The 22,669-nt window shown below is 44.1% G+C and overlaps 1 protein-coding gene across 1 annotated transcript in view; it reads left to right on the top strand.

Annotated features, from left to right (window-relative positions):
• The window catches only part of USH2A (usherin), a 4,817,015-nt gene that overhangs the window by 3,677,520 nt on the left and 1,116,826 nt on the right, over positions 1 to 22,669 (top strand). Inside the window, exon 51 of the mRNA XM_069608572.1 lies at positions 10,404 to 10,627. Within this exon, the coding sequence (XP_069464673.1) occupies positions 10,404 to 10,627 (224 nt within the window). The remainder of the gene's footprint in view (positions 1 to 10,403; positions 10,628 to 22,669) is intronic.

Raw genomic sequence — 22,669 nt, 5'->3', positions numbered from 1 at the left:
TAATACACTAGGAGTAGGTAATCAGCAAAACAATTGCAGCACAGAAAACAAATACGTTTGTCTTGGTTCAGATCAGATAGCACTTTGGTTAACAGATCCCCCTGCAACACCCCTCAACCCCCCAATAGGCAATGTAAGGAGATAGGAGAGAGAGCAGGTATTCAGGAATGGCACAAATCAAACAGAATATCTGTTGCACTGTCCCCCTTTCAAACACAAGAGAAAACGGAATTGACTTTCAGCTGTCAGACTGGCTTTCAAGATTGTCTTTAGAATGAACTGGGCAAAACACCAAATATGGTCAAAATACTGAAATTGATATGAATTCCTATGGAACCACTTTAGATAGTTGCACACAAACACAAGCAATGATTTGGTCAGCAGAAAACAATGGAAATCTTACGGTCCAAGTCGGAAGCAGTTTAGAGCTATTTTACACGTGTAAAACTTTCAGATTTTTCAAATCGCGGCAAACTTTTCATTGCGCGATATTCGCGATAATGGGAGAATTGCACTGAGTTCGGTTCTATGGATAGCTATGGATTTTGGGAACAAGTAGGAGTTGGAATTTTGTTTCTATCACAAAAACTGAGGGAGTTATGGAGGTTTTAGTAAAGGTTGTTTTTGTAAAATAGGTGCGAGATTTGAAAACAGAAAGGCACTTTTGAAAATGACAAATGGGTTTGCTTACACTAGGGGATGACTATGAAGAAGTGAATACCACACAGGAATGTTACAGCCACTGGATCAGGGTGACCCACCTGATAAGGAAACTCGACTTCTCCAGATGAGAAAAGGCTCAGTGCAAAGATTGTTGTAACAATACTGGTTCTGAAGGAAAGGTAGGATGGATTGGATAGGGATGAAACAAGGCAAAGATGCAGCTAACAATACTAGTTCGGAATGAAAGAGAGGATGGTTCTGAAATAGGGATAAGACTATGCAAAGTACAGATGCTATCTGATACAGTTCTTCCTATTTATACTCACTGGATAAGTTTTTAAATGGGACCGTCAGCTCTGGTCAGGATTGGGTCTGGTCTAGGAAAAACAGCACCTCAGGCACAGGACTGGATCCTCTAGGCCGGTCGCTGGATTGGCACAGGATCTGCTCTCCTAGTCTGTGGGTATTTGGATCAGCTGGATGGCGAGTTCCTCAGGCAAGCCTAGTGGTGGCAAGCCAGAGAATTTCTGGATACTTGTTCAAAATGGCCTTCTCACACCACACAGCGCTTTACTGAGTGGGGAGAATACATTTGAGGATTGGGGCCTTGCTGGGAATCAATAGTCTCTATTGCTGGTAAGAGATTTGGCATCTGGATCTGGAAGAATATTTAAAGCTGGATGTAGAAAGCTGGATCAGAGTGCTTCGCTGGAATCAGGAAGGTGGCTGGATCAGTTTGTCCCTATGTGATCTCAGTTGTCTCTATTTATGCCTTAACAATGACATCACAAAGGGGTGTATGGGCCGGCTTAGCTAAGCTTGCCCCTGTGAAAGGTGATTGGGTCAGAGTCTACTCTCTGCCTTGATAGGAGAGAAACAGAGTGTCATCCTTATGGTGTAATTATATGATGATGAGAATCCACCCCTAGCCACTGGAACACAACATCTAATTTTGGCAAAATACATATTTACACATGTGCAACCTTTATAAAAATCACATACACAGATTGCATATTTTACATACAAGCTATTCCTCAAAACCCCTAGCTGTGGGATCTTGTCTCCGCTTTCTACAGAATTTTGTCCTTTTCGCTATGAACACATTGTCCATTTTTTCTGCAAATTTCCAAAAATGTGTGTGTTTAACATAGGGATATGCGTGTAAATTCTCGCAATTCTAACAATAATATAAATATAAAATAATAAAAATGTTTTCGCGTAAAATCACATATCTTGCCATTCCTGTCCAGAACATGTCACACAGTTCTGCTGCCTCTTCACACATGCAGCCAGATATTAAATGAACAACTCTTTCATTTTTATATTTTTCACCATTTTGAATGGCAAGTTATCAGTCTTTTAATAAGAGTTCTTTGTTCATGTGTAGCAACAGATGGTCGCTTGGCTCCGCCTCTTTTTGTCTCCCTGCAGTCCAGTGCATCCCCTTCCTTGGGGGAAGCTCCTTCCAGGAGAGTTTACAACTCTCTTCACACATCTAGTTTCCTGAGCTGCAGCTTGTCATTCTTCCATTGCTCTCTGTAGACAAGATTCTGTCCCAACCGTGCAATTAACACCTCCCGTGAGTTTCTGCTGGGGGGGGGAAGGCCCTCCTTCTGGGAAGAAACCTGCTTTCTCTGTTTTTTTCAACTTCAGCCAAGCTAATTACTTCTTAAACTTAACAAAACCCACATTTGTTGCATCACATACAAATACATTTCTTTCTTGGCCTTAAAATCTGTCGACTCAAAAACACAACTAAAATCAGTATTCCTTTTTGGCAACAATGCTGTTTATGTTTGCTAATTCAGCAGACCTTTGAGTTTTAGGTCATTTTAAAGCTGCCTTAGTACTCCTCTGACAGCTATCATTCAGGTCGCCCCAGGTACTGCACCCAGATTTTAGCATAGAGGCTGTCAGTTTTCAGACTTTGTATGTTTCACAATGTTTCATTTGATACATGGATTTTAGCACCAGGCAAGATTGTGAATGTTGAAAAGGGTTGTGTTATAGGCATTTTGGCATTCTTGGCAACAAAGCAAATGTCATTTGTAGGCGCATTTTTGGGTTTCATTTGCATAGTGCTGCTTTTCTCTCTGCACTCTTTTAGCTGGTTATGGAGCCCACTGGCGCATTTCTGCAGGGTGTGCTCTATTCCACCGCATATGCACCATGGGTGGCAGGTTGTGCATCCCTCTTTTTGTGTGCTGAAGCACACGGTTTTTGTAGGGTTTTGTTGGTTTTTGGCGCGCACAAGGGTTTTGCCGCCATTGTTGCTGTTTCTTTCCCCATAACTGGCAGGGTGATGCCGCATAGCATAGCGGGGTGGGTCTATACATCCCACAACAGGGATGTCTTTTAGACCTGTTTCCCAGAGAATGTAAAGTGAAATTGACTTTACTAGTCTTTCCAAATTCCTAGACCCAGAACACACCATCTTACAATGGAGTGCTGGAGAGGTTAAATAGGATCACCTGTGTCTAAATACTCTTGTAGCAGTCAAATGCTAACCTTTCCTATTTAAAAGGCTGGTGGCAGTACTTTTACAACGAACTACCATTATTTTTTCAGTTTTTCAAGATGGCGCCTTATGCCCCTTTGTTTAAACAGTTTCCGGTCTTCCTTTTTTGTTGTTTCTTTTTTGGAAAGGTCCTTCTAGTGTTTGTCGCTGCACGCCAAACCAGGTTTGGTCCCTTTGTACATGTGCCTTTGGCGGGCTTCAGGACTGAAGACCGCCTCTGGCACCTGAGTGTCTGGAGTGGGGAGGAAGTGTGGGAGGTGCCCAAAACTCCCTGTGCTTAGTCTCCTAGGAGACCCAAATGTGCTCTGGCGTGATTGGCTGGCTGACTGTCCGGCAAGGACAGCCACCCTGCTGGGTGAGTGACAGCTAGGCTGGAATGAAAGGGAGAAAACTGTTTAAAAGGCGAGTCTCTAGGACTGGAAGCAGAGTCGACCACTGGAAAGAAAGAACCGAAGACGAGCTGGAAGAGGATGGCTGCTGCAACTCCTGGACCATTGGTTTGCCCAGTGAAGCCCTCCAGGTCTGAATTGTCAAACTCCATTCAACAGAGAAGCTACTTCAAGGACGGCTTCTTCCTTTGAGTTGGTGGGACCAATCAACTTATAAGACACCTGGATATCATTCTCAAGGCTTGATAGGATTAACCAGGGAGAGGGACACCCGTTTGTGTTTTTGAATCAACAGCTACTAGGAACTGAAGTGACTCCATCTTGTTTGCTTTCTTCAATGATCCCGTGCAGTGCAGGAGTCTCCTGACGTCCTCCCTCTTGTCCCCACGACTGAGGCTCAGGAACAGCGAGATCTGCAGGACCTGCCAGGAACCACGACTTCAGCAGCATTTGTTTCTTCATACAAAGGTACTGTGCCAACCCGATTGAGAGAACACCACTCTCGCAGTGAAAGTTTGTGAAACTTTCCAAACGTACAGGCCTAATCAGCTTGTGACCCGACATATGATTCTTTTTCGTCTAAACTACTTCTAAGAACTTTCACAAAGACTTTACTGTTTGATACCAGAACTGCTCTTTCCTATCCAGAACACTAGCCCATTGGCTTTGGCCGGGCCTCTTGACTTGAATTGAACTCTTCTGGTGAACTGAAACAATTTGCACTGTCTAAAAAGTATGTATGATCTATTTCCCCTACCTTGTGCCTTTTGCTCCTTTCTAAGTAACTGAACTGCCATTTGGCTCCTTTTTCAGGGGAGCTCAAACTGTCTCAAAACATTAGAATCTTGTATTGAAGTGTTTTGGTTTATAATAGTAAACTGTCTTCTGCTAGTGACCTGTTTTCTCAATGATTGTGTGATATATTACTTAGTGTTTTTACCAAGAAATCTTGTGTGTAAGTGTCTGCTTGAACCACTGTGATTCAAAGTCCTCTGTGTAACTACTTGTACTATTCACATTCACTCTTGAGATAAGCCTGGCTGCTCAGCTCGCTACCAAAAACTGTGTGATACAGACTTATACCAAAGGTTGGTTTGGCTAACACCTGTAGTCCTATTTGTGTGTAGTGGTCCTAGAGGGTACAGCCTGCAATTCTGCCTAACATACCTTTTACGGCCTTCCCCATTTTTCTCAAAAACGTTACCATAAAATGGGGCACTTCTTTCCTCAGGAAACACCCCATCCAAACCTTCTCCATTACCTACAGCTCCCTTCCTATGCTTTTTCATTGGCATTCATGTGTGGCCTATGTGAATATACCTCCAGTAAAAGTATTCACCTACCACCACTCACTTTGAATAGTTTACAATGCTATTGCCCCTCAGAAGCGCCCCCCACCCAGCACTAAAGAATGCCTCAACTACTGGCATGCACATAATAATTGTACTGGCCATCCACATGAATGGCTGATACTTTTAGATGTCAGGTGTGCCCCTTATTCATACACTAGGTGAAAGATGTAAGTTTTGATTTCAAAAACGTATATCTCCCACCTAGTGCAGCACTCAACGCCTCCCGGAAGCAGCATGATCAACATAGGTATTGCACATACGTGGTGGCCTAGGCCACACCCGGGCGTTTGTGGCCTGGCTAGTGTTTCTCCAAGCAACTTTGGGGCCATCGGCAGGGCTCATAGGGGGCCCGACATTCTGTGTTACGCTACTGCTGTCCCCTGCTGTTAAATGATGGGCCCCATCTTTAGTCAGGGCTCCTCCAAGACAATGGCTACCAATGTTAGTCTTGTGTGGATTACGCGTAGATACTGAACTGGTTGGTCCAGGATATGAGAGGGACAGAAAATGCTCTATCTGACTGCATACGAGCTGTGAATGATTGCATGGTGGGTTATTGCCCCATGCTTAATGCTGTATATACAAATAGCGAAGATAGTGTGGGTGAGGTCGGGCTTTGGGATCCAAATCTTTTGCTCCCAGAGATGTGTTCACTACCCAGCCCGGTGAAAGTGTTTAGAAGTCCAATGTTTCAGATGGACCAAGACCTTTCTCTTTAAACCAAGACCAGTGTGGTGTATAGCTGTTCTAGCTATCTACTAAAAACACTTGGTAAATATCTTACTTTTCTCTCCACTGAGTTTAACCCCACTTCTGTACCCACCTTTGTCCCTGCACATCTTGATTATGGGTAGTCTCTCAATTATCCGACTCGCCACCTTCAGGTAATCCAAAATGTGGCGGGAAGACTGGCTACAGTTGCTCCACGTTGTTCTCATTCGTAGACACATTTGGCTACTTAAATTGTTTTATTGGTTTAAATGGCCAGTCAATAACCACAACAAAATAAACCTTTAACATTCCTATTAAAATCCTAACACATTTGACTCAAGTCACATCTTCCTACACATAATAACATAAAAAGATATCACTATTCCATTTCTTTCAATTCATTTGTCTTCTTTAGCACAAATTCAATCATCTTTAATACCGCAATCACTAAAGTGTTTTTTTTCTGGTACACGCACCCATTCCCACCATTCACTCACACTCACAGTACTTTCACACACTCCATGGTCAGCCAGAAAATAATTTCTGGCATCACTCAGAGAATACAAAGTGGTTACCCAATGGTACAACGTTTCCATGGTGCCATCACCCTTACAAAAACTACATTGGGAGTTTTTAATACCAGGCATTTTTCAAGCCCATTGAACCTCTCCTGTGCCCAGAATATTCAGCCAACATCACAGGAGCAGATCACGATAATGCTGCAATAGGAATTTCTGTAGATACATTGGGAGTACATTTAGGCATTTCCTTTCTAATTTTAACGTATGTCTTGATTTATCCCAGACACATTGATCCACAGTATTAATCCAATCCTATTCTTGTAATTTACAAAGTTAATTTCCTCTTAACTTTGGATGGATTTACAACTAGATCATTTGTTATTATGCTCTTGTGCTCTAAGATTTCTTCTACTCTCATTCTCCACTGAACCAAAAATCGCAAAAGGAGCTATAGCTGTTTCATGCACACATTTCCTGTACAGTGCAACAGACTTCCATAATAACAAGGATTCCAAAGATTGTAATTTCAACTCTTGCCTTATTGTGCCGATTGGCACCGCATTAGGGAGTATCAACACGGACTGCCAAAAGTAGCCCTCCAACTTCTCCCATACCTTCCATGATAAACGCAGGATGGCATCCGCTCCATATGTTACAATTTGGGCTATTTTCTGCTTGTAGAAGGAAAGGATGGGAATCATCGAGAATTTCCCCAATCTTCGATGGAAGGCTCTTCCTTGGTTAGTTAAAGAAATTAATCTAGATCTCAGATTCATATACTGACCCTTATCTTTATGGCTCCTATTGATCACAATCCCCAAGTAGACCATGGATTCCACAATTTTGAGTGGTTATGTTCTGACTCTCCATTTCGAATCACCCCGTTTCTTCTTGTAGACAGATTTCATAGTCAATACTTATTTTGTGACATTGATCTTCATACCATTCTCACTGAAATAGCAGTCAAAGGCGTCAATACTCCGCTGGATGCCAATAGGTGTTAAATCCAAGAAAGCTAGATCATCTACAAATAGTATCCAAGGCACTTCAATATGATTTGTTTTGGGAGGGAAGGCAGCCACCTCCCTTTGCGAATCTACCCGGTCAGCAATGTATAGACAGAACAAAAGAGGGGCCAGACCACATCCTTGTTTAAGGCCCCAATATGTTGGAATCTTTTGTGACAGGTGGCCTTTTCCCGAAAGTCTAATCCTGACTGAGGTGTCAGTATAAAGGGCCTCCATGGCCTCTACCAGATCTTCTGGGCATTTCCACACTCCTAGCTTGGTCCATAGCTTTCCCCTAATCACTCCATCGAACGCCTGTTTCAGATGCATGAATGCTAAGTATAGGCAGGTTCCTGCTTCCAATGCCCTCTCTTTAAAGATGTTTGTAATAAAGAGGTTAAGTGTGGCACCCACACACTTGACAAATCCTGTTTGTCTCAGGTCGGGGATCCCACTACGCTCAGCCCATGTTCTTAGATCTCTCAACAGAAAACTCGCAAAAAGTCTTTCTATGGAGTCCAGGTGCACCATTTGGTGATAATTTTCTGCCCTATCACCTTTTTTAAAAATAGGCACAATGTTGGCCTCTCTCCAAGAAGATGGGATCTTTCTATTAGCCATGATTTGAGCAACCATGATCACCAAATGTTTGCTCCATTTGCCTTTGTTTTTTTTCACTTCCTGGATAGAAAGACCATCAGGTCCAACCACACGAGATGAACTTAACCTACGTATCATCATCTCAACATCAAATTCATCAAAGGAGAACTTCCAGGTTCTGGGCTATAAACCTTCACCATTATTTATTCTCCACCCGAGTCTGCAAATAAGGCTGTGTAGTGGGAGACCCAAGCACGTTCCGAAACCATGCTGATAATATTATTAATTTAACTCCCAAAGATTCCTCAAATTATTTTCACAAACCACTCTCAACGTGTGTTCTGCATCGTTCTGGGCTCTCACAATCCTTTAGGCAATCCGCAATTACTATATTGCTGTTTAACTAGCCGTATTCTCTCTTTTTTAGGCTTGTCCCCATCCTTACTCCTTTGTCTAATGGACATCTGCATCCTTATTCTCCTTTTAACCAAGTCTTGATCATACACATGCTTCTGGGCCCTTTCACCCTTATTTTGTCTGACCTCCATGTTGCACATATTCTCGCAGAATACCCAAGTACTCCACTCCAATGGGGGTCTGCTAACGCAGAAGTCATGTATAGACTTGTAATCTGAGCCACATCATGCTGTTTTAATCTTAGGCGATTACCTCCCAATTCTAATTCCACCGCCCCCATTTCTTCCATCGCCTTCGCCCCTCCCCTCCTGTGATGGAGATTGCCAACAGGTCATGATCGTTAAAATCCTGCGCCATTGTTCTAAAACCCTCTACCTTTTGCTGATAAAAAACAGTAGTCGGTACATGATTCCTGATCACCACATTTCCATGTACACCTCCCTGGAACATCACCCTGTGTTGAGCATGCACATGTCCCTTGGTCCCATATTACTCATCCATTCCTGCTCTCTTGCATTCCATTCATTCTCTTTCAAGGGGTCACCATTCTTGCTAAGTAGTTTAATATTTAAATCCCAACAGATAACTGGCTATGGACTTAATCAGCTTGGTTTCTTTATTCATGATAACTCGCCAGTAGATGTTGATTAGAAGCAGTGGTGTTTGATGGTCATTCTTCATTTGTTCTAGGGACAGTATCTGAACGTAGAGATTGGGACATTCGACATTCACAGTGTGCATTCCAGCCAGAACCCATTTTAATAAGGGTTGAAAGACCGGCAAACGGCCGGCCTGGTAAACCCTTTGAAACTGGGTTTAATAGTGCAACATACCCATCACAAAGGGGTAGAGCCCTCAACCAAGTCTCTTGGAAACACAACACGTCAAAACTATCTAAATCAGAAATCTTTTCCGAGAAGAGTATCCTAAACCCTCCTGTGTTCCAAGAGGCTATCCTTAACTGCTCCCCAGCAACCGTGCCATGGATCTATTCTCCCTGAGCACTACTCAAAGCCCTGCAAGCCAATCCCAAGACTCAACCTCAGCAGTTGCTGCTTCCCCCCTACACTTCGCTGGCTACCTATTTATGGGAGAATCAATTTTAAGTTCCATCAGGCTTTACATGACACAGCAACACTTTTTCTAAGGTCTACCCAATCTCCCTGCATCCCGTCTCGCACTCCCCAAGAGACGCATATCTACGTCTCGCTCTCGCCACTCGAGCATCCAGCAACTACTTGTACTTCTGCTGTTCCACCGTTCCTGGGCTCCTTACCAGTCCTTACACCTGTATTATGGAACAGCTTTCCAGTGGATATTTTTTACCTGGACGATTTTCTCATAAAACGTTTTTTTTTTCCCTTGCTGATTCCTCTTGGTGTTTGTTGCACTGTTTATCGCGCTCTAAAGCACCATGATGCCTGTAGGTGACTGAAGACTCTAGAAGACTATGAACATAAAACGTAACTTCTATCCAGAAAAAACATAGAGATCCTGAGTAGGACTAGGAGTGGGCAAAACGGGCGAAAATCTGGTCAAAATTCACCCATTTTGCCAATTTTACCCATCAAAGGAAATTGGCCCTTTGTGGTGTTTTCCTGCCTGAAATGTTACTGTTTCACCAAAATTGCAGCTTTTTGCCTTATAATGTGCACTGCAAACATGTTCTGGCCCCTAAGTGGCTAACATTTTAGGGAAAAACAAAAAAAAATCACGCAAAAAAAAATGTGCTTTAAAGTGGGTAATCGTAAAAAAATCGGATCCGACAGCAAAGTGGAATTGGAGGTGAATTTCACCCGTTCAGTTTTGCCATATGTAATATCACCCTCCCCTAACCCTGAGGAGGTTAGGAAAGCTGAAATGATGTTTCCCCATTGGAAATTCCCCTTTAAAGAAAGCTGCATTATCTCCTGAAATATTGTCTGTTACAATAAACCAGTGACGGATGTCCTTCAAGCATTTTGACCAATGTCACCCTGAATAATGACAGCGGAGAATTCAAATCTCTATTGTCATGTTCTGCCTTCATACTGAAGAGGAGGGACATGTTGACCTAATGAGAGCAGATCTCACATCAAATGGCACATGCAGGAAAGCCAGTAGAACCTCCTGCAAAGCACTTGCAAAGTCGCTCTTGACTGGTTTGTTTTATATGCTACAGTAATCATGTGACGGTGTGCTTCGTGTGACAACACAATCATTAATATGTGTTTTATTTGTTTTAGGGATGTTGTGTTGTGGGACTGAATACGTGAATAAATCACACACCGTATGCTGCTCAACTGACAACGGGGACTTTAAAGTGCACTTCATAGAGGACGACCCTGTGCCGGTGAAGTGCTGCGAGACGGAGCTTATTGCGGAAACGGAGGAATGCTGTCACGGGCTCGGCTATGACCCCATGAATTATGTTTGTTCTGACAAGATTCCAACTTCAATGGCTATGAAGGTAATTGATAGAAACCTTTTGTGTTCTCCAATGTTAAAAGGTAAGCGACATCCCCGGTCCAAAACTATTTTTTTTTTTTTTTTTAATGTGGCTACATTATTAATGTTTACATTACACCAACATCAATAGTCAATGACTTTTTCATTATTAAAGTTTTTGCAAAAAGAATCTATAATTTGATAAGAAATAGTCTACAGACACGGGATACAGTAGTAGTTTTGCTTAAAGTCAACCGCTTTTCTTGCTAGCATAAGCATAACAATATATGCTAAGGGAGCGAGATCTACGTATCCTGTTGTGCAGAAAGTGAGATTTTGTTTTTTTCACCAGTACATACATGTGCACTTGAATAATGTTTGGAACATCGCACCATCACACAAGTAAGCATTAAATACAAAAGTCCTGAACGCGTTTTCTTTTGTTCCGCCTGCCTTCAATAGATAGACAGAACAACTAAGTGTACCCTAGCAGTTAACTACTGCGACTGCACCGCAGAGTGCCACAAAATGGTTCTGCGTTGATGTTCCACTGCCCTAACCGGTTTCCACGGCCAGATGGTTCCTCAAAGCTCAGCTCCTTCAATGCAACTTGACCTCGAACACTCAGCAGCGACCTTTCCACCTCAGCAGAAGCCTGGCTCATTAAAAGAGGCAGTGGTGGCAGGTCCTGCAACAGCAGCCACCAGTCCCTCTCCGCCTCCCCTCAGAAATAAGGCTTGATTTTCCTGATTACACTTAACACCTGATATCGATAGATTTCCTTGCCACCTCGGATTTAGCTTTCTCTCTCCTTGTGTATTATAGAAAAGATTGCAGCTGTGGGTACTTTCCCTTGTACAATGCTCTGTGTTATTTATCATTTATTTATTTATGCATTTATTTACATTTATAGAGCGCACAAAGCAGCCCTTGGGCATCGTGGCGCTGTTACAACTTAGTGCGTACTTAGTTACAGGAGGAAACAGTTCAGACAAAAACACGGCAGTTAAAGTAACAATTACAAGTAAAGCTATGTGGTGTTTGGCATCAGGGGTGTTGCTAGGTCTGGGAAAGATCTGGGGCTGAGCTAGTGTCGCAACTGTCGGGACTCGGGGCTAGCTGACCGTTTGGTTGTAGCCCCTGAGCTTCTATCCAGGGCTACAACCAAAAGACCCGGGGCTATAGCCCTCTAACCTCCCCCCCCCCACTAGCAACGCGTCTGTTTGCCATACTGGTTCCAAGGTTACAGGTGAACCAAGTCAACAGTAAAAAGCGACGTCACATGATGTTAAATTTCCATCCACAGAACTAGAGTTATAGAGGAGACACAGTGGGACTGGAGAACATGGGGAACAATAACAAGGCGGATAAATGATGTTAACTAGGCAGCAACAGTACTGTTATGTGTTCCTTCATTGCAACACCAGAGGGCCCTGTGCTAAATCGTGTGGAAAAGCACACTGGACCAAGAGCTACTCCATTGTTTCCCTATCATGCTTTTTTGAAGCTGAATTCAACACCATCACATTTAGAACCACTCCCCTCGAATCTTAAGGCTACCTCTAACCTTGCAATGAGGCCCCTTCTTTAAGCTCCTGTTTAAGTGTCTAGACTATTGATAGTAGGAAGATCATTGAAGCAGCTCACAAACCCACAAACTAGTCATTTTAGCAGATGCCGGTGTCCTATACCCAGTCCCTTAAGGTTTCTCCCCTGGCCTCTTCCCTGTCAGGATCGGACATGGGGCCTCATTACGACCCAGGCAGTAAGGGGTTAACGGCGCCGTAAAAGGTGGCCGTTAACCCCTTACCGCCTAATTACGAGGTCCCTATGCGGGTCCCTACCTTAACGGCTGGTGTTACCAGCCGTTAAGGAACGGCCCGCAAAGGGACCTTGGAGGCAATTACAGTACCGCAATTTGTGGTACCGTAATTACAGCCTTCCCCATTCCCATTGAGCCCTATGGGGCAGAAATGGGAATGGGGAAGGGCCAATGGTGAATGGGAATGACCGCCCGCCAACCTTGTGATGGGGGCGGTAGTTCCGCCATTCACCATGGCAGATTCCGGCGTCAACCATGGCGCTAATAGCGCCATGGTTAACGCCTGGTTCGTAATGACCCCCATGGACCTGAATGTCTAGATGTGGACGACACTTCCTGCCACCCTTCTGCCTCCCTTCTCTGCTCCTCTCGCTGTCTGGACCTGCAATGTGACATACATGCTTAGCTCTGGATTACTCTGACTCCCCCAAGCTCACTCTATTCCTTATCTGGGCATCTCCCTCTCTGGATCAGGAATGCACCCTTTTGGGCGTACCTATGGATGAAACTGCGCTCTATGCCCTTAGCCCCTCTCTGAATCTTAGGTCCACCCCTGGTCAATCCAAGGAATGTGGCCTTTGGGCTTAACTGTGAATGGCTTTTGACCCTCCTCAGCACTCTAAGTGATTGTGAATACACTGTTATTCTTTAAAAATCTTAAATAAATGTGGACAAGAAAATGTATGTGTCCAATAATTCGTTGTCATAATCCACGGGCATGGCTTCAAATTGTGTTCGATAAGGGGCTGTTGACCAGACTTAAGCATCAGCCAACAAGAAGAAATCTCCAAGCAAGACATATTTGTATTTTTGTGTTTGTATTTGCATTTATTTGAAGAACAAGGATGTCAGTTTCAAACCGACATGACCTACAATACCACATTCACAGAAAGCAGAGGCACTCCCCAGCAGGGTGCCTGTGAAATAGCCACAAAGGTGAGAACAGGTTTTGTGCCAGTTTGTGTTTGTGGGTGTGTACAAAGTGGGACATAGACCAGAGGCAAACCATAAACATTTAAGAAACATGTCCCTCACAAAAGTATCACAAACCTGGTGTGAGGGGGTCAGGGGCAAGTGATTCAAAATAAATAGGAGTACTGTGTACAGTGACATTGTTCTGCATCACTTGAGGGATTAGTGGGGGCAGTTAGGTCTACCTCTTCAGCAAGTCAGTGGAGTTTAAGCCAAACCTTGAAGGGTTGGCTATTTTTGTGATGGCTAGCGGGCAATGGAAGTAGAGAGAATGTGCAGAAACAAGAGGAAGCATAGGGCGTTGAACAGTGAGGTTGAGTGTAGAAGAGTACAAGGGCACAAAATGATGAGTAGGCAGAGATGCAACTAAACAGGTACTGAGAAGCAAAACCGTTGACAGAGTTGTTGACTAGGAGAAGCAACTTGAAAAGAGAGTGGTTGTTCCTGGAGAGCCAAGCTGAATGGCGCTGGTATTGGCAGGGGAGGTTCTGGGTAGATTGTAAAGCGTCTGAGTAGCAAAGATGAACATGTGTCTAGAGGGAGGAAGGAGTAAAAAAGACAAAGGAGTAGAAATGAGCAGTAGTCGAGTTTGTTGAGCACCAGAGTGAAGATAAGAGTTTTCGGAGAGTGGTGGTTAAGAAATGGATTCATTTTTCAAATGCTGAGAAGCGTAATATGAGCAGCAGAGCTGGTGGTAGTGATGAATTGTTGAAGTCGGTGGTCACTATCAAAGAGGAGCCAAAGGTTGTGTGCCTTCGGTGAAGGAACAAGAAGTTCAGGTAGGACGGAGATAGGAGAGGTACAGGTAGGAATGGTGTTGGAAACTGGGAGAAGGAAGGCTTCCATTTTTGAAGAGTTCAGCATGGGGCAGCAGCAAGCCAGTCAGTGATGGATTGAAGAAAGACAGTTAGTCATTCATCCTTTTGAGAAGGCTGCGGTGAAGGAGGGAAGGGAGAAAAGATATGAGTGTGGTCCACAAAGAGGTGATAGTAAAATTGAAAGTCTTCCTATGGCAGAAGCATAGAAGGTGAAAAGCTAAGTTTCAAGGGCTGAGGAGAGACCACTAGTCTCTCCTTCTCAGTGATTTGCAAGTACCAGGAGATGTCAAAGGATTTACCTCCTTTCACAACCTCCTTTTGAAAATGTGTTCTTGCAAAGGTGAGAGCAGATTTGAGAAAACGCCGGCCCTGGAAAATGAGAAGAAGAGACTAGTGGTCAGCAGTGTTGAGAATGTCAGAAATGCACAAAAGGTTAAGTAGAGAACAGAGTGCGGAGGGGTGAGAATTAGAGTGAAAGTTGAAGACATCCGTGATTTGCAAGGCCATTATCTTGTAGGTTCTTAGTGATTCGGTTGAAGACCACACACTGAATGACATACTGGCAAGGGAGGAGAACGGGCTGATTGTTCACTGGGACATTTGGGTCAGCAGATGGCTTCTTGGCTTCTTCAAAAGGGGTAGGATAGATGCACATTTTTAAAGGCGTCCAGGAAGAGCCCAGCCGAGAGTGGGAGAGAGTATTAGAGAGAGAGCGAGAGAGAGAGAGAGAGAGAGAGAGAGAGAGGTTGAAAAGCACAGAGACATGATTGCAGTTGATTGAGACTAAGGCCCTCTTCATGAGTCTGCCAGTAACCCACCGGTGCTACCGACAGCAGACTCACCTTACCTTTTACGCCGCCCGATATCCCAGTAATGCCGGGATATTACGGGCGGCGGGTGGAACGGTAAGTTCCCATTCCCATGGAGTCCAATAGGACTCAATGGGAATGGGAACACTGAAGTTAGTAACAGTGCCAGTGCTTCAGTCAAAAATCTGCCGGCAGGGGCTTTGACTACCGGCAGATCAGGCCCGCTGGTAGTTCACTTCCCCTACCAGCAGACTTGTAGTTTGCCGGTATTGAAAAGGTGCCAGTAACCGTTGTTACTGCCACTTTTTTCCAGACTGGAAAACTAATAATGAAGGCCTAAGTCTGTGAGAGTGTCATGAAGTTTAGTGATTTTGGAGAAAAGGTGGTGAACAAAGTCATTAGCAGAAAGGGAGTGCACAATGATAGGACTGAGGAGTTGAATAGTACCATATTCAAAAGAGGAAGGGTTGATGTCAGAGCTAATCAGGGGGACGTGGTGAGAGTCATATTGGTAAGGAACTTCACTCCACCCCACATCCCAACAGGATGAGTAAAGTGGGAGAAGGTAGCCGATTCATTGTGGAGGGCAGCTAATGTAGCAGAGTCATGAGAGGATAGGCAGGTTTCTATGATAGAAAGAAGTGAAAATTGAGTTTGATACGAGTTGAAGTGGTTAAGGCTGTAGGGAGTCTTGTTGCAGAGGGATTTTGCATTCCGGAGGCCAAGTTTATTAATAGGAGGTGAAGAAGAGGAGCAGGTATTGTGTGGCAGACAATGGGTATAGATGAGGTCAGAGATCCTGCGTGAACGGGAGCATCAGAGTTGAGGGTTGGAGGTGCAAGAGCAGAGGAGTGATATGGGGAGGAGGAGAATGAGATAGAAGTTACAATAAGTTGCATCTGAATGCCATGAGAGAAGGGGAGGAGAGGAGTGAATAGAAGGAGGGAGGAGTGAAGTCAAGTTGAGTGATGGAGGGTAGAAGACATAGACGAGTGTGGTCAGAGAAGGAAGGGTGCAGAACCAGAGGGACAGCGTAGGTGGGTGAGCAGAAAAGGAATGGGGGTTGGCTGGAAAGGAGCAGAAGTACATTCTGATTTGGGCTATAATGGGGCTATTGGTAACCAATAGACAGTTAACATGCCCAACACAGGGTTCTTCCTTATTTTATGGCAATAACTGCAGCTATGTAGTTAATCAAGAGTCATCGGGTTGAAGGATCCCTATGTGAGGAAGCAGGGGTCAAGCACAGCACAGTCCAGGCTTCAGATGGGTCAGAGGCACTTCTGGGACCTCATAGGACAAACCATGGAGGGAGTTTCCCTTTACTACTTTTATCCATTAGTGACAGACATGTGGGCTGGATGCCAAGGGGATATTCAATAACAAGGGAAGCATTGTGTGTGTCATATGAGCCAATTCAATCAGAGTGCTCAAGGTGGCTTTCAGACTTGTCGGCAGGATGCAGGGTCCTGGGTGTTGTAGGACCAGGGAGCTTCTTTTGTGATGGAGGATCCTCTGGGAATGTAGTATGTGGCAACCATGAGTTTAAAATGAATATTTATTCACATGGCGTGGTCATGTGTCCCCCTAAGAGCCAATCCGATTTCTCGAGATGACTTCCAGACTTCCAGACTTCCAGGGAATAAACCAGCAGGGATTAAATATTGAGGCAGGGCAGACAGGACCCTCTGGGAGTCCAGGATATGACAAAAATGCCTTTAAAACGAAAAACCAACCACACAATGTGGTCACCTTTTTCCCTAGGAGCAAATCAGAGCACTCAGGTTAACTTCCAGGCAGGATGCAAGCAGAATACTGGGAGTTGTGGGGCCAGGCAGCTTCCAGGAATGCAGGATATGGCACCAAATGACGTTACAATTATCATCCAGTCACATGATGTGGATCCTGTGGGAGACATTCAGAATCATCAAATTATAAACTCATTGAGTGTAGTTGAGTGTCTACAAATTAGGACTTTTAACCAGTTTGGTGGTATACAAGTGCATTTCGAAATGTATAGTTCTTGAGAATCACTCATTTGTCAGTTAAATGTTAACATGAAGAATAGTGGTATTTATTTTCACTGTGATCAATGAATGACTCGTCACTCTCCCCTTTATCTTGCTGGTTATACAAGATCTGGATGCCAGGTCAATCCATCCAACATGCATGCAGTCTTGATTCTCAGAGAGAGTTCAAGAGTTTTTATAAGGATTTTTAGGGGGTCCAACTAGTAGAAGCAATCTCTTTCGTCTTCTTGTGGGCTCCCTTGATTCCAGCCCAGATGTTCGTAATCCCCAAAATGATGCTAGCTAGAGATTGGTAACCCCTACAATCTAACAGGTTGCTGTCTATCAATGGAGGTCTAAAGGCAAGAGACTTTTCTATCTTCCCCCTCAGGGAGTTCTGAAGCGTTCCCTAACCTTTCTCCAAATATGGAATGATATTGCTAAGATTTTGCCAGACTTGGGCACCCTGCTCTCATCACTCTCCATCAACTAGATCCCTCTCTCTATCTCTCCTTCTCTTGTCTCTCACTTTATTCCTCCTCTGTCCCACTGTTCTTCACACTATCGCTCTCACTCCGTCTACTATCACCTTTTGCATCCTCCTCTCCTTACCTTTTACTACACTAATCTCCTTACCTCTTACTACACCAATCTTTTCAACTATCTTTACATCCCTCTTTTCTTATCTATCCCTTACCCCACTCTCTCCAACTATCACACACTTCTACCGTCACCCCCTCCTGCTACACTTCACCCTCACCACTAATCCAACTGTCGCCGTGTACTCTCTTCACATCCTACCACCATACACACTCTATCTCACTTTCACACTCTTTCTTTAATTCCCCCTACACATGTCCCTCTTTCTCGCTCTCCCCCATCTTTCCCATTCACCTTTTACACACACTTCATCACCACACTACACTCCATAACACTGGTACCACTCTTTCTCATAAATACCTCACCTGCACTCTGCTACAACTCTGCCACCAACTCTTCAACACTCTGCTGCTCTTTCCGTCCCCCACCTGGGCTCTCGGTCCACCTCCACACCTCCTGGCCTCACCCCTGCAACTCACACTCTGCTGCACTCTAGTAACTCCCTTTGTATAGTTTACATTTCCTTCACATGACTCTCCTCCTCCCTTCCATTGGTTACCACTCTATACTGACTCTGTGAGACAATCTCTGTCTGTCTTTTCACCAGGGGCTGGTTTACACAAGTGCAATTCTTTAAATAAAATACAAAGGACCTCTCCTGTTTCTAGAACGGTGTTATGTTTCAGGCTCTTATGGTGTGGTAGCAACCAGGGTCACAGGCCTCTTGTTCCCCTTGTGGCTACCTTCATATGTTGGTGAAGTTTGTTTCCATCTGGGTTTGTAGAGGATTTCTGTTTCTCTCCTGTTCCCCAAAAGCCTCTGCTCATTCCCAGTTTGTTTTCCCTTGCCCCACTATTTGCATAGGGTATATCTGGGTTGGTAGGTTGGGTGTTGGGTGTCACATTTCTATTTGGCAAGGACATTTCCAGTTCCTTCCCTGTCTGTTCTTGATTCCCTTCTAATGGCTATGGTCCTGGTATTCATCATTGGAGATCTGAAACAGAAAAGTGAGAACACCGACCACAAAAAGTACTGAGACGCATCTTGCGACATAGAGTGGTACCTTTAGTACCATGAATAGCATGTGAGGGGTAACTGAGAGCGAGTCCTCCAACTCCCTGTCCGAACTTCTAGGAGGGGTTCCTCGTCCCACTATCAGGGTCATGACCCTGTCACACTATGCAATACAATAAAGAAACAGTTTATTCACAACTCAGACAATAACACTGTTTCAGATTTTTAAAATGTTGAGTAATACAATAAATGTATTTAATTACCTTACAAACCAGCAGATTGAATTAGGCATAGAAGACAGTTTTTATCCTGTGCCCATAACGACATGAACTAACAAGCACATAACTAAAACATTGTTGAGTATATTTAACCAGACGTTCCACCATGACAGTTCCCCCTAGTTTCAATCCTCTACTTCAAATATGTGAACTTTAACTAATCTATTCTTGTGAAATTTTCCAGAATCTAATGCTGACTTCTACTTCAGTTTTCTGGACTGTAAAGTAATTCAATATATCTATTTTATAACAAAACATTTTAAAAATCTGCAACAATGACGTTATCCCTATTGTGACAAAATGGTTTATCTATTCTTTTGTACACACATGGAGACTTTGTAGATTGTTGCTCTTATGAAGATGCAGCCACAGGATTTAATGGACTATGCATCAAAACCAGTTGGTGTTAGTTGTGTTATTTTTTCTTTATTTTTATAATTATTGATTGATTTTGTGAACATATATACATAATATATATTTGATGATTTCTTTACAATAAAACCTTGTGATTTATATTTTCCTTTCATTGTTTCTTTCGATTTCATAATTTACCTATTTAATGTGTCTTGGACTTGATCAAATTTAAAAATAGTATTCAAGTTTTCTGTTTCGAATAATATTTTCAAAACAGGTATTTATCACATTTGATTTATTATACATTCATTGTTTTATTGGGTTCAGCATAACAAAAACATATTTTATAAGAAGAGATCCGGGAGTACATTTCTGTAAAACGAGTTGACCGAATCAGCTACGCGTATTTGAACATTGACTTCTTCAATTATTTGTGAGAAATGACTGCGAGATGGTTAGAAAGACCACTGAAGATGTCACATGTCTTCCAAGTTTCCAAAGTGATACCCAAGAATTCATATGGAAGTGGGGCCATATTTCATAAACTGGTGCTCAGTTCTGTTTTGTGCAGACACAAATGCAAATGTTAGCACTGCCTGCAAACCAGTGCAACACGCCATATCACACATACAATATAGTATACTCCACTGTACAGCTGCGGCAAGCGCACAACAAAATCATGCAACATTGGATTCATCTGCCACGTTGAGAGTGAGCTGCAGGCAGGGTCAGACTGGAACAAGAAATAGTTCCGGACACCCAAAAAAAGTGTCGCACCACTCGCCTAAAAAAAGTGGCCCTCAAACCATCATCTGTGAATCGCGTCAATTCACGACTTTACTGAAAATGCTACTTATGATATGATAGGTTATTTATAACACACTTAATACACAGAGGTTTCTAAGCGGAGACAAAGGGATCAAACCTGTAGTGCTCTGTGTTGTCTTGGTTCCAAGTCAGGCATGTTGCCCCTGAGCTATCCTCCCGACACATAGGGGAGTTAATGGTGTTTGTTGCATATAATGTTTTGTGTAAACGCTTGAGTAAGTGATAACATTCATTTTGTTATTTAAAAGAAAATCATCATCATCATCATCATCATCATCATCACATAGCTAAATCCTATCATGTTATTTTACAGAACTAGACTCAAGGCATGTCTACTAGTTGCCACCAGAGTAATGAAAATAGATTTGCATTTAATAAGCAATACAGCCAATTGATGACACCGCCAAGTACCTTGCCTGTTGTATTTATTCTCAAATATTTAAACACAACTTATACATTCCCCTGGGGTTGCAGCGGATGTCAGCGATTCTGCCAAAATCGCATAAGTGTGCCAAACAGGACCACTGTACATCACACTGCATTACAGGTAAACAACTGTAACAGTTACTTACCCATCTCAGTTCTGAGCTTCTCTGGCGGCTGATGGCTGGAGTGGATACTTGAGGTTTTGTCTGACTGTGAAAACAAACATAAAAAGAATAAAAATATAGAAACAATCAACCGTATATATTGTATGCATACACATACATACAGTTCAGGGGTGATCGTAAAAAAAAAGATATGATAAACAAGAGGTAATAGAAGCCCCTGGATATCAGGCATCATCCAAGAAACAGGTGCTATCCCTGCGGCTGCAGAGTGAAGAGCTAGTAGTGCACAACATAACAACATTGCAGAAGTCTAACGAGTTCCACACAGCCTGTAAACTATAACAATTCAGAGAAAACCAACACAGCAAGCAGAATACATACATCTGACCACACCAGGCACTCTGCATTAAAGCTTCCAGTTGCATTCTTGTATAGTGTGCTTTATACCTGCACCTGATTATTCCTGAATTTAAGTGCTGCAATAATAGGTGTTAAAATTCCAATGATTGGACTGGCCTCCAGGGGGCGCACGAATGAGCTGCACCTCTGTGTGCACTCTGTCTCCACTGGTGCGAATAGTGGTCTGAGCCCCCACTATAAGGCCCCCCACCCAGAAATATTTTGCCGATCCACTTATGTGAAGATCCCCTCCTGATGCTGATCGAAATTCTGAGGAAAATCGCTGCACAATTCCCCTGGTAATCAACTGTTTTAGATCCCAGTGTGGGCTCGTGATTCACCGGGGCCCTGCAACTGAAAGCAGAATCTCCAGGACCCTGCACACGAAGATTCCCAACGAGCCCGGCTGCCTGTTTCATTGGGTCACGAGTGGAAGCCCCCTACCCCTCCGGTAGATGACAGGCCTGCACTCTGCTGGCTGTGAGACTCCACTCTATCTTCTACATGCTGGGAGAGCAGACAACGCTCCACCGGAGGAAGAAGCAGCGCTTTGCGCCAATGACAACGAGGAACTGCGTGATCCCTTGATTCCTCTCGCCCCGGTGCTTCGGCGTACCCTGCCCCCCTCCGGAGTGCAGAATGTGGACTATAAGGCCGAATCGCAGATGCTGTCAGCGGCAGGGCCCCCTCTGGCAAGACCTCGGGGTCGGACTCGGGCGACGGCATCCTACCCTGCCACGCGTTTGAACACCGGGCCCCAATATATGAGGCTCATCCAGAGGGTAGCAGGAAGTAATAGAGGACAAGCTCCCCTCGGAGTGGGAGGCGACCAGCCCGCACTTCACCCAACTAAGCCACAGAGTGGGCCGGACCCGGAAGAGAGCATGTGGCGAGACAACTCTCTCTTAAACTAGACTGATGAAGGAGAGTTCCCTCAGAAGTCATCACAGAGCGGATTTCCCCGTGCTGTGAAGGGAATTTCGCACTGACCCTCTCCTGGGTCGCAAGGAACGCAGTGAGTAGGTGCAGTTAAATGTCTTGACACGAACCTGACCAGCTTGATGTATGCTCCATACGCTTGTCACCTGGTATTACTGACGCAGTGCTGGAAGAGCCGGGAAGGACTTAGGGGGTGATTGATCCCCCCTAAACACAGAGCACATACACAGCCCTCCACACTGCCCTGGGGATAAACTGTGAAAAGACCCCACCTGAACCAGTGAAAGGTACTAAGAGGCAAAGGCGAACCGGTGAAAAGTAGTGCCAACAGAAACAAAACTGGTGCAGAGGTTTACATAAATAGAGACCTCCTTCCTGGAATCATTCTGAAGGCACCTAAGAGCGCGGATGCTGTAAACCAGCTGCACATGCCGCCATGACATACTGTTAATGCGGTGGAACCAATGCTGAAGCCCCCAAGCATCGCCCCACAATCTGAGTGTGACGACACCTGCGGACAGCCTTGGTTGCCAAGAACTGCACCTTTCATACACATAAGAAGCCCACAGTACTTCGAATAAGGAGACAAAGAAGGCGGAGGCCTAGGGCCACATGTGAAAAAGCGTAACCTGTAACCTGAACACAGATACACATACAGGATCTCGAAAGAG

The sequence above is a fragment of the Ambystoma mexicanum genome, chromosome 4q (genome assembly GCF_040938575.1).
Source record: "Ambystoma mexicanum isolate Mex_15411 chromosome 4q, UKY_AmexF1_1, whole genome shotgun sequence".
Lineage (NCBI taxonomy): Eukaryota > Metazoa > Chordata > Amphibia > Caudata > Ambystomatidae > Ambystoma > Ambystoma mexicanum.
Note: the sequence above shows the minus strand (reverse complement) of the source record. Positions and strands in the feature narration are given on the sequence as shown.